General features: G+C 50.0%; 1 protein-coding gene across 1 annotated transcript; it reads right to left on the bottom strand.

Moving 5' to 3' along the window:
* Positions 1-3,585: 3,585 nt before the first annotated feature.
* Positions 3,586-14,682, bottom strand: LOC104515296 (transmembrane protein 132C-like). The gene is made up of 5 exons (XM_010159211.1): positions 14,519-14,682; positions 13,814-14,087; positions 12,601-12,792; positions 4,281-4,785; positions 3,586-4,235 (listed from the first exon to the last, which is right to left on the bottom strand). Exons 1-5 carry the CDS (start codon positions 14,680-14,682, stop codon positions 3,586-3,588), a joined length of 1,785 nt encoding a protein of 594 aa, XP_010157513.1.
* Positions 14,683-14,954: the final 272 nt, after the last annotated feature.

Here is a 14,954-nt window from a genome sequence, read left to right on the forward strand (position 1 = left end):
AGCACCATGTCCTGTGGCTCCAGGAGAATTCAACGCGAAGGCAGGGCTGAGTTCTCCCCTTCGTTGGTTCCCTCGGTTGCCTCTTCAAACACCGACCCTCTTCCTTTGCACAGACCACGCCGTTTTGAAGACAGGCTCCTGCTTGGCCACGAGCAACAGGACTCGGAATCAACCGCCTCTTCTCAGCTTCCTCTGGGATTAAGACCTACAAAGTGCAGAGCAGCCCAGTGCCGAGATTCCCAGGAAGAGTGCGGTTTCCCCAGCCCGGGTGGGATGCTGCGAGCAGGAGGGGCTCTCCCTGCTCTGTCTGGAGCAACATCCCAAAGCACCGGGTGGGCAGGAGTTAGTGGAGGAGGTACCAGGACATGCAATTCCCACTGCCAAGGAGGGGAGCAGGCGTCACCCCCATCCCACCAGGCCTCTGAGCACTCCTGCTAGCCTTGTCTCTCCCCATTTCCATGACAGGGGCAAACCCCCCAGCCTGGGAAGCACACAGGTTCAGTTCTACGCGTGGCAGAGCAGCCAGGGACGTCTCGCACCTGCTACATCGAGGCAGGGACACCCTCCACTAGCCCAGGCTGCTCCAAGCCTCATCCAGCCTGGCCTGGGACACTCCCAGGGATGGGGCATCCACAGCTTCTCTGGGCAACCTGTCCCAGTGCTCCCCACCCTCTCCAGGGAGAATTCCTTCCTGATGTCCAATCCCAACCTCTCTCTGACAGTTTAAACCGAATCCCATCCGAGTTACATCAGTACAGAGGGTGTCTTTCAACAAAAACTCACATCCCTGTTTTTGAAAAGGAACCGCAAAAGAGTTTCTCATGGGAAACTTTGATTCCCCCCCTTTAATTTCAAAGAAAACATGTTTCTCTTTTTGAAAGAAGCGTTTGGAGAGGAGGCGCCTCCGGAATGCCGCTCACCTTCGCTGTGTGGCACTTGTACCCGACGCAGTGAGACAGCAGGACCAGGACAGGCACGGGCCATCGGGAATACGCGAGATGAATTCTCTGCACAGGGCTTTCTCCCGGTACCCAACTGTTTACACCAGACGGAGACACCCTGTTCTCTTCTGATCCTACGACGGCTCAGCAGCCAAAAGCACAGGGCAAAGTTGGGGTGCCAGGAGTGGTGCTGCTGACCCCTTCCTCCAGCGGTTCCAGCACACCCCACGTGCCGGGGAGCACTGGGTTCCTGGAGATGCCATCCTTCACGTGCTGCAACAGGCAGCTCGGCACATTAACAGCCTCCTTGAAAAGGCACTTGGAGCAGTTACATTCTGCGCTACCCTGGGGTATTGGTTCTGTTCTCTGCGGCTGCGTTTTGCAGCTGTAAGCGCCTTTTCCACCCCAGAGCCACCTGTGTTTTCCCAGGAAGATACACCGATCCCCCGAGGCGTGGCGGATGCATCGCTGCGCTTTGCTGGTAAATACTTCGGGGTCCTCTGGGATACCGGGTGCTTTGTACGTGACAGCTGTGATTCAGTGACACTGGCTTCCCTCTGAACCTGCCGCCTCAATCAGAGAAGCAGCGTCATTAATTATGACTGGGCGGCGCGCATCCGAGTCCGGGAGCGGGTGGTGCTGGCGGTAGGCACGAGGGTGAACAAGATGGATAGTGGCACTGCCGTGAACTGTGCCTGGCTGCTGTCTTCTCCTGCCATCCGTCACCGGCCCCACGCTGGGTGGGAGGGGGAAGCTGTTCACAGAAGGGTCAGAGCAGCGAAAAACTTCCCTGTGTCCCGGTTCTCCTCCCTTCAGAGAGCGGGTTGTGCCAGCCGTTGGGCAGGGGATGCAGCACTCCAGCACGGAATAGGAGCCCCTCCCCTCAGAAAAGAGGCTCATTTGTCAAGCCATGTAAAGCATTTTAATTACGATTCATATAACGTATAAATAAATATTACATTCTTTCAGTCTACAATGCATACTAGGCATATCTTGTTAAACGTCCTTCTATGTTACGGGGCGGCAGGAGTGATTTTGTCCAAGTGAAAGAACCGAACTACGGAGTTTAGTAATAAAAAAAAGACAGACATGGGTAAGGACAGGCCAGTGCAAGAGCTTCTGGCTAACATCAGGGCAATGCACTGCTCTCCCAGGAGCTGGACATACCATCAGGTACAAAAGGGTTTGGAAGACAGCAGTTCCCGCACCGTTCAGATTTTGATCTGCGCACTCCGTCAGCTGAAGTTCCGCCAGGGTTCCGCTTCGTATTTGCCTCAGATTTACTCCTGGTTTTGCAATTTCCCATTCACAACATCAGCTTCACGATCTAGTCTAAAGTTTTCAGTCCTAGCTGGTCCAACGGCAAAAAGAACCGATAAAATAGCTCTGGATATTTCTTGATTTTGGCTCAGCAGCGCCTCCCTCCCTCCCCGCAGCCTGCTCAGGGCCAACCCCCCCCAGACATGGAAACAGAAATCTGGGGACAATCAGTGTCTTCCTGCCCATTCTTACTTGAGCTTTCGGAGCTTGATGGGAGTTGGTGATGTCAGAATAAACAGAAGATACAGAATGAAATCGTGATTTCAGGGACTTGGCAAACCCCCAGGCCCAGGCTGTACCTATCCGGCCTGTGACGGTCCCAGATGTAGGTACCTACACGCATCGGTGGGGCACCCCCACCAGCTGCTGCTGCCAAAACCCAACGCCACCCAGCACCTTCTTCCCTCGGTGAATCGTGGCAGCTTTGGTTGTGGAAATTTAAACCAAACAACTAAATGGACAACCCAAACCTGGAAGCAAAACGAATACTTCAACAGAGAACACATTTCTAGAGGGTGAACCGGTGGAGGCTCGGAGACCCCACATGGACACGATTAGTCAATACCGGTCCCATGAATTCTTTAGATGACAGGAGATTGTTTATAGCTAACTTAGACACAAAATGTCCTTGGTCCACTGCAAATTTAGTGAATTGAATATTTTCCTGCTTTTAAGATATTTAAAAGAAAAATCCAAGAGTGGAAATCATTCTGTTTCAACTTACAAGACACACAGAAAAGTAAAACTCAAAATACCAGGTAAATTCTCCCTCCTCCGTGCATAAAGCCAGCGACACACCTTCACTTCAGTGGAGGACTAAAACGAAACCGCCTCAGCCACAATCTGAGACGTCTCCTTGGGGGTCGTATGTCCAAAACGGTGGTGTTTTATTAGAAATACAGACAAGTTCTTGCCTGTCTCCTGCTCGCTCTGCTCATGCTCCTATATTCTCTCTCTGCTTTTCACACGGAATTTTGGTACTTAGAAACATTACAGTAATTGTTACTCCTATGACCCATAAACAGATTTTCACAACCTAATCTCGCCCAGTTCATCATACTGCTCATACTATTCCCTTGTTCCTTTCTGCTATTTATATTCTGCTTCCTAAATCCATGAGTAGCAGAATAACCACTGGACAAACAAAACAAAGTGAAAACCAGAAACAAACCATGGACAGTTTGGCAAATTTCTTTCCCTGATTATAAAAACTGCCTCACCATTTCTCCTGGTGACTCCTTCCCCTCCCCCTCTTCCCTCCCAATATATACTGTAGAACTGAAGGCATCAAGGTGTGGTTAAACCCAAAAAAACCAGCGAGGAGCTACACTTTGTCCTTGAACTTCTCCATGTAGTTTCGTATCTCTTTGGAGTCCCCCAGGTCCATATCCTGGCACACCCACTTAATGTCATCGTCATTGCTACTCAGGATCGAGTTGACAGTGGGACAACCATCGTCGGGAGGGATGGTAGTGAACGTCGTGAATTTTACCCGCTTCCGTTTAGAGGTCGGCGAATGTAGAGGTTCCGATTTCGGTTCCTTTCCGAGCTTGCCCCCTGAGTCAGCAGACCTGTGAGCCTGGCTTTGGGCGTTCTTCTGAGTGCTGCCGTTGAGGAGCTGGTTGCTCTCCTCACAACCCGAGCCTCGGTCGATAATAGTCGTATGCTCATCCTGCGGAGGCGATGCATCTGCTGTGTTCTCCAGCAGTTCTGCCTCGTTTCCCAGCCAGACCCAGTCATGGGAATGGGCCATGGTGGCCTGTCCTTCCACCAGCACCTGCTTGTGACGGTACCTGAGTGCAAATGTTGCACAGTTTATGAGGAAGACTAGAATAGCCAGGCAGAAGACCCCCAGCAGGGCATACATTCCGATCTCCAAATCGCTAAGGCCCCGAGGTGTCTGCACCAGGTCATTTTCCTCCAAGCCCGTGTTGCCTTTTGGGAGGTCCACTTGAGCAGGGAAGTTGGTGAAGTCTATGGGAATGTTCTGCAGCTGGCTGTCATCCGACAGCTTCCCACCATCCAGCCTACTGTTTTTAATGACCTTGTTTTTGATTACGGATCTTGCCGTGGTGCTGACTTTCCGGATGGCGCCTTCCTCTCGCTCTGCTGAAGAGCTACCATAGTATCGTCCATCCTGGCCATACCGTTCCTGATCCGACCCTTTGTGCCGCCGGTCGCTAGCATGGTTTTCAATCTCATCGGCATCATAATCTCCACCTGCATTGGAGTCCGCATCATTCTGGCCAAACTTGACTCTGATGCTGCCGCTCCCCACAGCCAGGACACTTTTCCTCTTGGACTTCTGGCAGGCTTCAGAAATCATCATGTCCACCTTGATTAACGTGCCCTGACCTTCCCCTTCTGCTGCCACAACCGGCCACTTTAAGGCAGCGTTCTGCTGGACAGAGACAACAGCTTCGTCTAACGACGCTGCAGAAAGGGAGAAGTCCTTGGGGTCGTAAATGTCCAGGGGAGTAACAGAGCTGTCACTGAACTGAATCCAGGTGCTCACAACAGCTTCCTGAAAGGAGAGGAACATGGTTAAAGACAGGGTCTTAACAAGGCAGCTCAACCCACCGCAGCTCCTCAATCTCTCAACGGCAGCCGGGGGGAGCGGGAGGCAGCGGCTCTGCGCTGCTCTGAAAGCAAACGAAGCTTTGTCTGATGGGGCAGAAAACCGGTCACGTCTTTTACTAAAAAGACTGTTCCACTGTTATCCTTCCTGCAAACGGTCTGCAGAAGAACATATCAAGTAATTGATACGAGAGGCCCGTAAGACCAAAGTACCTGTTAACAAGCGACAATCTACATGGTTTATAAAGACAGTCATTTATAAAGTTTATAATTCCAGAGACAAACCAGTAAATGACTGGAGGGGCTTCGTAGAACACTTCTTTCCTCATGCTCCCCATGCTCGGGTGTCACAGGGAGCTGTCAGATTAAACTAGGTATAAATACCTCAGCAGAAATAAGGAGCTACCACAGTATCCTGGAAATGGTTGGAGCAGAAGAACGACCCAAAAGAAAAAGACTCACGAACAATTGCCATTTTGCTGGAGCAAGGTTTGTTTTAAGTAAAACACACTTTATCCTCCAGAGAAGTAACAAGTCCACCGTATTCTGTGCCAAGGAGAGGAGGAGGGAGATTCTGGTACGATAAAAGTACGAACGGCCTGGATCTCACTGGACTCTCTGTTCTCTGCAGGTAGCACTGTCCGAACTCATCATTAGAGCCAACACAAAGCCAGAGGTCAGCCCCTTGCCATTTGAATTCCCATCCAGATGATAAAGATATTTACTTCTCCACCTCTCGGCGGCTTTCTTTATTTTTCCATTTGCTGTCCTGCCCGTTTAGCCCGCAGGCGTGCAGGCAGCAAGCCCGAGTGCAGCTTCACACCCCTAACCTCACGCCTGGGTACAGGGAACAACTGAGGATCCCCATCGGGACACGTCCCCCTGCCTAGTCACAATACAAATTCACAGCCCAACATGGTTTTCAATTGGCTGCAATTCGTTACGCTATGGTTATAAACAAAGGGAATTGCTCCCCTTCTAGCTAAATGTAAAGCTTTTCCGTGACAACAGCAAGGGACATTTAGCTGTACAGAAGGTTGGGCTATACTGAATATCTGATTTCCAAAGTGCTATCAACAAACCCTTGAGGGACCGAAAGAAAAAGGAGTGGTGGCACAACAGGAAAGAAGAAAAAGTTCTGGTGATTTAACTGCACTTCCAAGAGCTGAACTGGAGCTGGGGTAGCTCAGAGCCGGGAGGGTGAACGGCGTGAGGAAATTAAACCGGCTGATCTTTCATTACAGACACAGCCCTGAGATGGCTGAACAGACGGAAACAGAAAGCTGCAGGGCACAGCCTAAATTTGTATCATCCGAATCTGTAGTAGAGCAAACCCAGTCGTGGGAAAAAAAAGGATCTTTTTTTAATGGATATATGTAGAGAGAAAAAGATGTATCTCCTCTGGCAATTCAGCATCCTTTGGCCTTGCTTCTCCCTAAACCAGAGAACAGCCTCCTGTACCACTGGGGAGCTGTGCAAGATACACTTACTTTCCATGTTTTTTTATTTCCAAGAGACCTTTTTTTCACAGGAAGAACCATTTTTTTCACCACACAACATTGTCATGCTTACACTACGGACAGTATTAATTAAAAAGGAAAGAAAACAAATGAGAGAAAGGGGGACAGAATCTCAAATCCTGCCAAAGTATATTATATCAGCCCAAATATTCTTTAGCAAGAGATCATCTCCTCCCACTCACATCATTAAAGGAAAGCTGAAGGCAGGAGAAGGAAGTGAATTTCCCAAATGATTATAAATTCTGAAAAACTAAAAAAAAAAAAGAAAAAGAAATGATTTAGTACCGTGTCCTTCAAAGAGCTGTTTCTGCAAATCCTACGTACTGCATCAATAAATCCCCTCCCAGTCTCTGACAAGGCCCTCCAATTACCGCCTGCAGATGAAGATGGATCGGAGCCTTCTCACCTGCGAAGCTGCTCCCCCAGCCTGGTGCCCTCAACACTGAGCTGACAGAGCTCGCCTTCATTAATTATCCAGCATAAACAAATAGCCCGAGGAGCTGTCGGACTCTCCAGCCCTTCCTTCCTCCTCGTGTCCTCCCTCCTTCACACATGCACACACCCCCTCCCAGCTGCGCTCCCAGAACAAGCGAACCACAACTACCCATCAGTGCCAGTGTCTCCGGGGGAACTGGGCGTCTCGCACAGCGGCTGCGCTGACGTGGAGTCAGCCCAGCACGTTGGATCACGTCTACTGGCAGCACAATCCAGCCCGGAGGCAATAAAGACACTGCTTCCCACCACCACTGTTGATTATCAAGTGTCATGCTAGCCCCAAGCTCCTGGAAAAGTGCCTTTGTCAAGACACATTTTGCCTACGCTTCCCCCCGTGCCTTTGCCGTTCTCCTCTGTCCCCAGTGTAACTGCACGCCCGAGCAGCAGGCTGGCCAGAGTTGCCACCTGATAATCTGCTTGGGTAAACTCACATTTTGCTTTTGGTTAGTAGTTCTGGCCCCCTGCTATCCCTGTGTTGTGTTTAGGTGGGTAAAAAGGGGAATTACCAGGGTAGAGAAGTAACATGGCACTAGTGGAAACCAGCAGTCCCCAAGGAGCTCTGTGGCCTGGAACACGCCAAACCCTGCCACACGAGTCACCACCAGCAGGACTGTTGGCTGGCGACGGCCGCTCGCGCTGGACAAAACCGGAGGCTCACCCTCCCAACGCCAACCTGGGTGCAGGATGCTGGGCTGCGCTTCCGAACCAGCTCTAAGCCCATCATACAGAGGGCTAACGAGTCCCACCAGCCTGGGGCTCGCACCGGTTGCCTGTGAAAATCTGGGAGGCACAGCGATGGCTATTCTGCCCTCTGAGGCATCCTACAGCGTTTGAAAGTCTGCTCATCTTAGGATGCTCCACAGAGCCCATCTGAGGCCCCACAGTCAGCGATTACAGTGTCCCTCAAAACCTCCTCAAAAGAGCTGGGCTCAGCGTGACACCAGGGCATCGATCTTCTTTTCTTCAAGCAAAAAGCAGGGGAGTAAAGTGTGTAGGACCGGTTGCAATGTAAAGATTTCCGCTGCTTTCAAACACAGATGTGAGGTCTGATCGGTATATTTGATTTTACTCCGTGCCCAGAATGAAAAGCCCTTTTAATGGTCTTCAGTCCCTAAAGCCCAAATAAAAGTGGTTGTGAATAAGCCCTCAGGTGCTGGGGTCAGCTGCAATGGTCCTGGAGTGAGGCAGGACCCCGCAGGACAGAAAAGGGTGGCTGGATGGCTCTGCAGAAAACAAACACTCCCCTCCCTCCAGTAAAGGCAAGGGAATACTGTTCTCAGCAGCTTCTATTAGACCAGCTCTGACTGTTTTATCTGGGGACTTGAATGCTGGAATGGGGCTCCCTAGCAATTTTATCACATGAAATATCAAAGTATTATATGTGCATTTATTCTTAAGCCTGTGGCTGTGTAGTAAAAATTGGGCTTGATCATTATGATGTGGGATTGAAAGGCAGCCAAGACTCAGATCTTAATTCAAACCATGCATTCCCCTACTGTGTATTTCTTCCTCTCGTTTTTGTCCAATCCGCTAATGTGACACTCCTTTCCAGTGGGAATTTGCTTGTATTTGCAAGGGAAGAATTCAGATTCTTATCTAACACCACATCCTTTCTCCCCTTCCCATGCTGCTTAATTCCTTTGTCATAGTTGTGAGCCACTGCATTGCTCTGTCAGGTTAAAGAAGATATAACTACAATTTAAGTGTAATTCATACTGCCAGAATGGGGCAACGAATCCACACGCAGAAATACTCCTAAGAGCTGTTACTTCTCTGTGAGATGTCGGTGAGCCCCAGCACTCGTCTGCATGAAGGACATAACCCAGCACAGGGCAGTACCGTGCCAACCCCAGGCAGGGACGTGAGAGCAGCTCCAGCTTGTTGCCCTGAGTCAGGGGTGCTGAGCACCCCCACCTCCTGCCAGGGAGAGGGCTGACATCCTGAGGATGCTCCCTGAGGGTACGGTCACCTCTCAGGGCTGGGGATGTCACCGGTGTCAGCAGGAGCTTCACACGCGAAAGGGAAGAACTCGGCCGTTAGAAAGCGCCAACATCGCTCTGTTTTCCCCTAAGAAGATGCCTGCAGTTTTCCAGAGGCACGGAGATGCATCGATACACACAGATGCTTATTTTATCCCCTCTCCCATTTCAGTTCGTTGGACCACGTGCAATACCCTGCAGTGGTGAAAAGGCTATGATGCGGCTGCGTTTCCCCGCAGCGCCAGCTTGAGAGTCCTCGAAGCTCACTCAGAGCAGAAAACATGTAGACGCTGTAGGTTTTCTTTTATTTACCTTTTTGGGAAGCCTTCAATATGGCAGTGTTGACTTAACAGATTTCCCGCCTGAGCAGGTGGCCACTGAACACTGGCTGCTCCCAGCTACAGTTTCCAAATTTTTAGGAGACATTTCAACTTTGATATTTTGAAGTTGGTCAACCTGTGTTTATTTTTAGGCACCTAAACCATTGATCCACTTTTCAGTGCCAGTGAGCTCCCCACTGATTTAAAAAAAAAAACAGGAAGCATGAGCTCAGCATCCCTCAAGGTCACCTCAGGTAATTAGTTGCCCAACTGCAGATAAAGATATCTAACTGAAGGCATCCAAGAGAAAAAATGATAGCTTACCCTCTTCAGGTTGCTCGGTATTTGGAGAAACTGCCAGCTTCCCAGGACTTGGTGTTTTGGCTGCTTTGTGCTACTTACGCAGACATGGTGCATCATTATAATCAAGGAAGTAATCTAGTCATTATATTCATGGAAAGAAAGTCACAGCAATACTAAACTCACTGCTCGGATCCTGGAAGATGTGCTGTAGCACTGCTGGAATCTGCTGGGGACAATTCTGTGCCTGCCGGGGTACTGATCACCCAAGGACACCTGCTAACCTCGCCTGAGGCTTGATATGGAAGGTGCTAAAGCGGAGCCAAGGAAAACATTGGACTAAGCACACGTTGAGTGTCTTTTCCATGTAACAATGCTGAGACATACACAATCGTTCCTGAGAAAAACAAAACCTTTAGCCACCCTCACCGTTACTTCTCTTTCGGGTGCATCAGTAAGGTTTGCAGAGTTATTTGGGCTGTTTGAGACACTTGTGTGAGAGCAGAAGGCACGCTCAGATAACAAAGTCCTTGCAACATTCCAGTATGTGCTTACTCTGAGCTAAAACAACCCTCTCTCAAAAGGGCCTGATTTTCACTCACACTCCGCACTTCCCACGGCAGGCCCCGCTCAGTGGGTCTCAGGTCGTACACTGAACCACGGCTCACGCCTGGCCAGCTCCCCCAGGAGCATTCCTACACTTCAACTGCTCCGAGGGCAAGTGACTTCGGTGTTGCATCTTCCACTCAGACTGCAGTGAAAGATGCGTGGGACTCCACAGCCCACTCCCAGGCTCAGAATATTCCCTCAGTGTATCTGCGAGTGTGAAATCTGCTCCAGACTGCTTTTTTTGGTGATGCAAATGCAGAGTTGTCTGTCCACCAGCCCTCCCTGGGGCAAGCCCTGTCTGCAGGCTGAGGACAAACAAACAGCTGACAGTAAAGTAGGAATTGAGTTGCACGACATGTGGAGTCGTCTCAGGCCTCCGGGATGAAGGGTGCCCATAGCTAGGGACTGTGCCCAGTGACCCAGCAGGACTGGGATCAGGACTGCAAACACTCACTGGGCTGGAGGAGGAGCCAGCTCTCACAGATTCTCCAAAGTGAGGAGTGATGCTCCCAGCAAAGCCTTCAGCTGGGAAGCAGGCAGGCTTCTCCTTCTCCTGGTGAAGAGGAGGTGGTGGGAAGCAAGCAGAGGCAATGGGGGTGGCCAGGCTCCAGAGGAGCTGGGAGGAGAGGCAGAGACTGAAGTGGGATTCCACAAGAACATGCTGCTCTACGTTTGCAGGAAACTGGGACAGAAGATGCCGTGCATAGAAGGAGTGCGAAAAACTAATTTGGGATTGCTACTAAGCAACCAGATTTCTTTGGGCATCCCAGATCCTGATGTACAGAAGGTTTTCCACTGCCTTCTAATAAAGTCTAGGTCTTGGGTTTTTCCAGATGGAGTCTAGAGAAGAAACAACAAATTTTAAACTTTTTTTACTGAGAAAAGAGTGCTTGATCTTCTCTTGCCTCCCATTTTACAGTCGGTATGTTCCGTGAGCATGAGGCAGTAGTGCTGTCTGCAGGCCCAGGGAAGGGAAAGCAGGGTCAACAGCATCTCACAGCAGCACCAGAAGCTGGAGGCATTGCCCAGAAAGGGACCCAATATGCCCTGTCACTTGTGTATCCCAGACGTGCCACTCTGAGGACATGGAAACGGTCTTGCAAAAGAACATCAGCTTCAACAAAATATTTCACTAAAATTGTCCTATAACACAGATGCTGGGGAAAATAGTTTCGAATCAAACCAGGCTGACACACTTTGACCCTTCTGCATTGTTTCAGAGCGTGCCAACTGCAGGGGTACATCACGAGCCGTGCCACAGCACACTAGGAGATGTCAGGGGCACACTGCCGCAAGGCCCTGTCGTAACTCGCTGCTGCCAAGGCTCTGCACACTCGGGACCAGTCATCCACAAATCCGAGAAGCTGGCAACGCATCTGTGCAACCTTCCCAGGCTCACAAGCTCTTTCATCTGCAATCAGACCATGACTCTCCCAGTGATGCTGCAGGAGAAAAGGTGCTCTGTCTTGCACAAGAGAATCGGGCCAGGCATGCTGCAGCTCCTGCTTTTACAGTCCCTGACAAAACTACGTCAGATGTGGATCGTCAGCCCCGGAGAAGGGTAGAAATGGGTTAATTACATAAGACTCTTATGTTTACAGGATGCAGTAAATGGAACAGATGGGCAGCCTGGCCTTCTGGTTGGGACATTTTCCTGTCACTAAGTTATAAAACAATCTAAATTATTTTTATGTTCCAGAAAATTAGGTAGCAATAATCATGAAAATGGGCCATAAAACTTGACTTGAGATCTCCCTGTCTATGGGAGGTGAAGCACAGTTTCAGCGAGGGGAGTAGCTGTGGACAGAGCTAATTGCGCGGTCCCTGGTCTCACTCTTCAAATCAACTGACTGAAAGAGCAATGAACATCCAGCTTGTTCACTGCTTCTGACCCTTGTTTTCAATCTGTTCCAGAGCAACTGTTTGCCTCGACCTAGTGGTGTTCTCCAATCTTCTTTTCCATGCGGGTTGTGACCCAAAATGTGCCACTCGAAAGGCTCCCTTTACAGAGATGGAAATTTGCTGGCTTAGACGAAGTGGGATCAGCACATGAACTGAATCAACACCCCCCAGATCCATCCGAAAAATGAAAGGAGAGAGGAGCCTGGCAGCCTGCTGTGACTCCAGGAGGGAAAATAAATCTATTTGGCTCTCTTCTGCCTCTGGTTTATAGCTCTTCGAACTACTAAACTGCTGTGACACACAGAGCTCTGTGCTCTCCAGCATGGAAAACAAGGGCACACTCATGCAGCAGGCAAGGATCCCTGCCCAAAGACTGCCTGTGCTGTGAGAACAACAGACAAGGCATCACCTAAAGAAAGGGTGTTAAAGATGGAAATAATCTGAACTTCAGTGCAGTCAGAGCTTTTGCTGCAGACTAAGTCCATATTTGAAGGGAAGAAATGAGAAAATTCCAGAGGGAGTACATGGACATGTCCTACCCCGACACTTCAGCGTCTGTGAGTTATCACCTGTACTGCACGTCACAAAACACTGCCCGTCCCAAAGGCAACGACAGTAAACAGGGAGAGAACACTACCTGCTTAGGAGTATGAAGCAGCTCTTGGGCGACGGTTGTAGCCACAATGGCCCGACTGCTTGCTGCGCTTGGCTGAAGGAAGAGCGAAAGCCCAGCCACCAGCTGGACTCCAAGGTCTGTTATGGTCACTTTGTCATCGAGCACAGTCACGGTCTTCTCTGCCAGGATGGAGTCAGACAGAGGAGACAAAACCTTTGGAGAGACACAAAAGAAATAAGAAAAAGCTGGTCAATTGAAACACTTTCATAAGGCCATGTCCCTTCTTGTCCCCAAGGCTTCATGCACAGAACTGCAGTGGCAGAGCACCCTCAAACAGCAGTCTGATTTCACTAGCAGGGTCGGAAACACGCTCAGTAGGGAGGTTGTGGCTGAGAACGTTGCACCCAATACCGAGGGCTGTACTGTCTCAGCTGTGTTATTTGCATCGTTTCACTAGAACGATTTAAAACTTTCTTCCCCTGTTATTCTGCATCCCAGTATGGATGAGTGTGCTGGGTTCAGTCACTTAAACCACGACAACGAGCTCATCAGACTTTTTCCCCAGCCATTTCAAAGGGGGGTTAGAACATCCAGGACTTGTCCTCCACCTCTTTGCCTGGAAATTTTTCTTTCTCTCTATCTTCTGTTTCTGATGAAACATGAAGGTAGGAGGATATCCTTCCTTTTAATAAACTGAGGGCCATACTGCTATCTTTAGGGAACTATGGGTAGCTAGTTCATGCATGTACTGTCTTCTCCACCTTCCCCATCTCGTACCTACAGCCCACATGAGCTATATTCACTCTCTGCTCTGGCTTTGGTAAGGACTCAGCTGGGGCAGAACTGGGATATGTGTTGGCCACTTGTGCCTTTCAGGGTTATTAACCAGGTTGCATTTTTTTTCCCTGAATTAATGTTTAAATAAGTCAGGAGACACATGGCACAATTTAAAGATTGAAAGTGTCAGAAAGTCAAGGTGGTGCCCACCAGCTGACTGGTGTATTCTGCACCCAGGTGAGACAAGAGCTCTGCCTTCTCACCGAGCTGTGCCTCTCGGCGGGCCCTGGGGCTTCCAGCTCCTGGCCATGCTGCATGCTTCCATCCACCTCTGGCTTGGATCGCAGGACAGAATGGGAAATTATCCTGCCTCAGGATAGCAGAACACTGCACTGGATTTGTGCCCATACAGACTCCCCATGGGGGTGGCAGAACGTGGCAGTTTGGAGCACAGTACCTGCATCGTTGTCATTCCGACTTCTCGTCCGATCAAAATCCTGCCTTCCTGCAGCTTGGCAACGTGAGGATCCTCCAGCTTCATAAAATCCATCACGAGGTCTGTGATGTCGAACTGCCAGTCTGAGCCCAGCAGGTAGCTCAGCTGCCCCCAGGGGCTGGAATCCTCAGCTACAAACTGCGTGAGGACTCGCACCATGGCGTGCTGGTACTGCAGAGTGCATCCTCTTCCCTTCCGCTCGTCTTCATCCTCATCGTCACTGTCTCTAGTGGGTCTTTTTTCATAAGAAAATGAAGCATAAAGAGATGTTTTCAAGAACATTAGTGAAAACTATCACCGGAGTGCTGAGGGAGAGCACCCCCCAGACAGCAGCCCTCCCTTCAGCTGTGTTCGGACCATTGCTGACCCATAGCTACCCAGCACGCGGAAGGACCAGCAAACGGACTGTAGTACTTCACCCACGCTGTGTGCCTTACCAATGCTGAGCAGATCTCAGCAGAGCTCCGCGCTGCGCTCTGCTGCGCAGAAGCCAAACCCCCACAGATTGCAAAGGCTTCCGCCTAGGTGCAGATGTCCGGTGCAAAGCTGGGGATTCCCGTACAGCTGCGTTTTGGGTGCAGGTGCTGCAGCTGTTCTGCAGGAATTAAAATCAACCCCAGTCATTTCAGAAAAAACACCCCGAGAAACACAGCAGCTCGAACCTACCTCTTGTTGGAGAGAACAGGGACACGCCAGCCTTTTATCTGGCTCAGTTCTGTGTCCGAAATGTCGATCTGAAGAGGCAGGCGCGGAACCCAGACAGTGATTTGCAGGGGAGCACTCAGATACTGATAGGTGAAGTTCACGAGCGCATTCACTTTGCCTTTCATCTCTTTGCCATTGACAAAAACATAGTCACATCTGTCAGAAACCTAAGGGGGAGAGGAAGAGAAAGAAGAAAAGGTAATCTCTGTGACAAAACAAGCTCAAAGCTAACCCTGGCATCTCAAAACCAAAGCCACACGAGACAGGGCTGTTCCCTTTATGCATGTTCACGATGGCCTTTTACTACGGGGGCAGCTGGATGCAACAATCCTTCGTTGGCTCAGGGGCATAATTATGCTGGAGGTGCCTCAAGACTGGATGCTGTTTATGAAGCTGG

This window comes from Eurypyga helias, unplaced genomic scaffold, assembly GCF_000690775.1.
Source record: "Eurypyga helias isolate BGI_N326 unplaced genomic scaffold, ASM69077v1 scaffold8609, whole genome shotgun sequence".
NCBI lineage: Eukaryota > Metazoa > Chordata > Aves > Eurypygiformes > Eurypygidae > Eurypyga > Eurypyga helias.

What these genes read in the sequence shown, in the direction of transcription:
- LOC104515296 (XM_010159211.1), bottom strand. Translation starts at nt 14,682, where the DNA reads ATGAAAGGCAAAGTGAATGCGCTCGTGAACTTCACCTATCAGTATCTG. An exon ending in TCGGAATGACAACGATGCAG is followed by an intron (nt 12,793 to 13,813) that starts GTACTGTGCTCC and finishes GTCTCTCCAAAG; the next exon opens with GTTTTGTCTCCTCTGTCTGA. An exon ending in TAAAAACAGTAGGCTGGATG is followed by an intron (nt 4,236 to 4,280) that starts GTGGGAAGCTGT and finishes ACATTCCCATAG; the next exon opens with ACTTCACCAACTTCCCTGCT.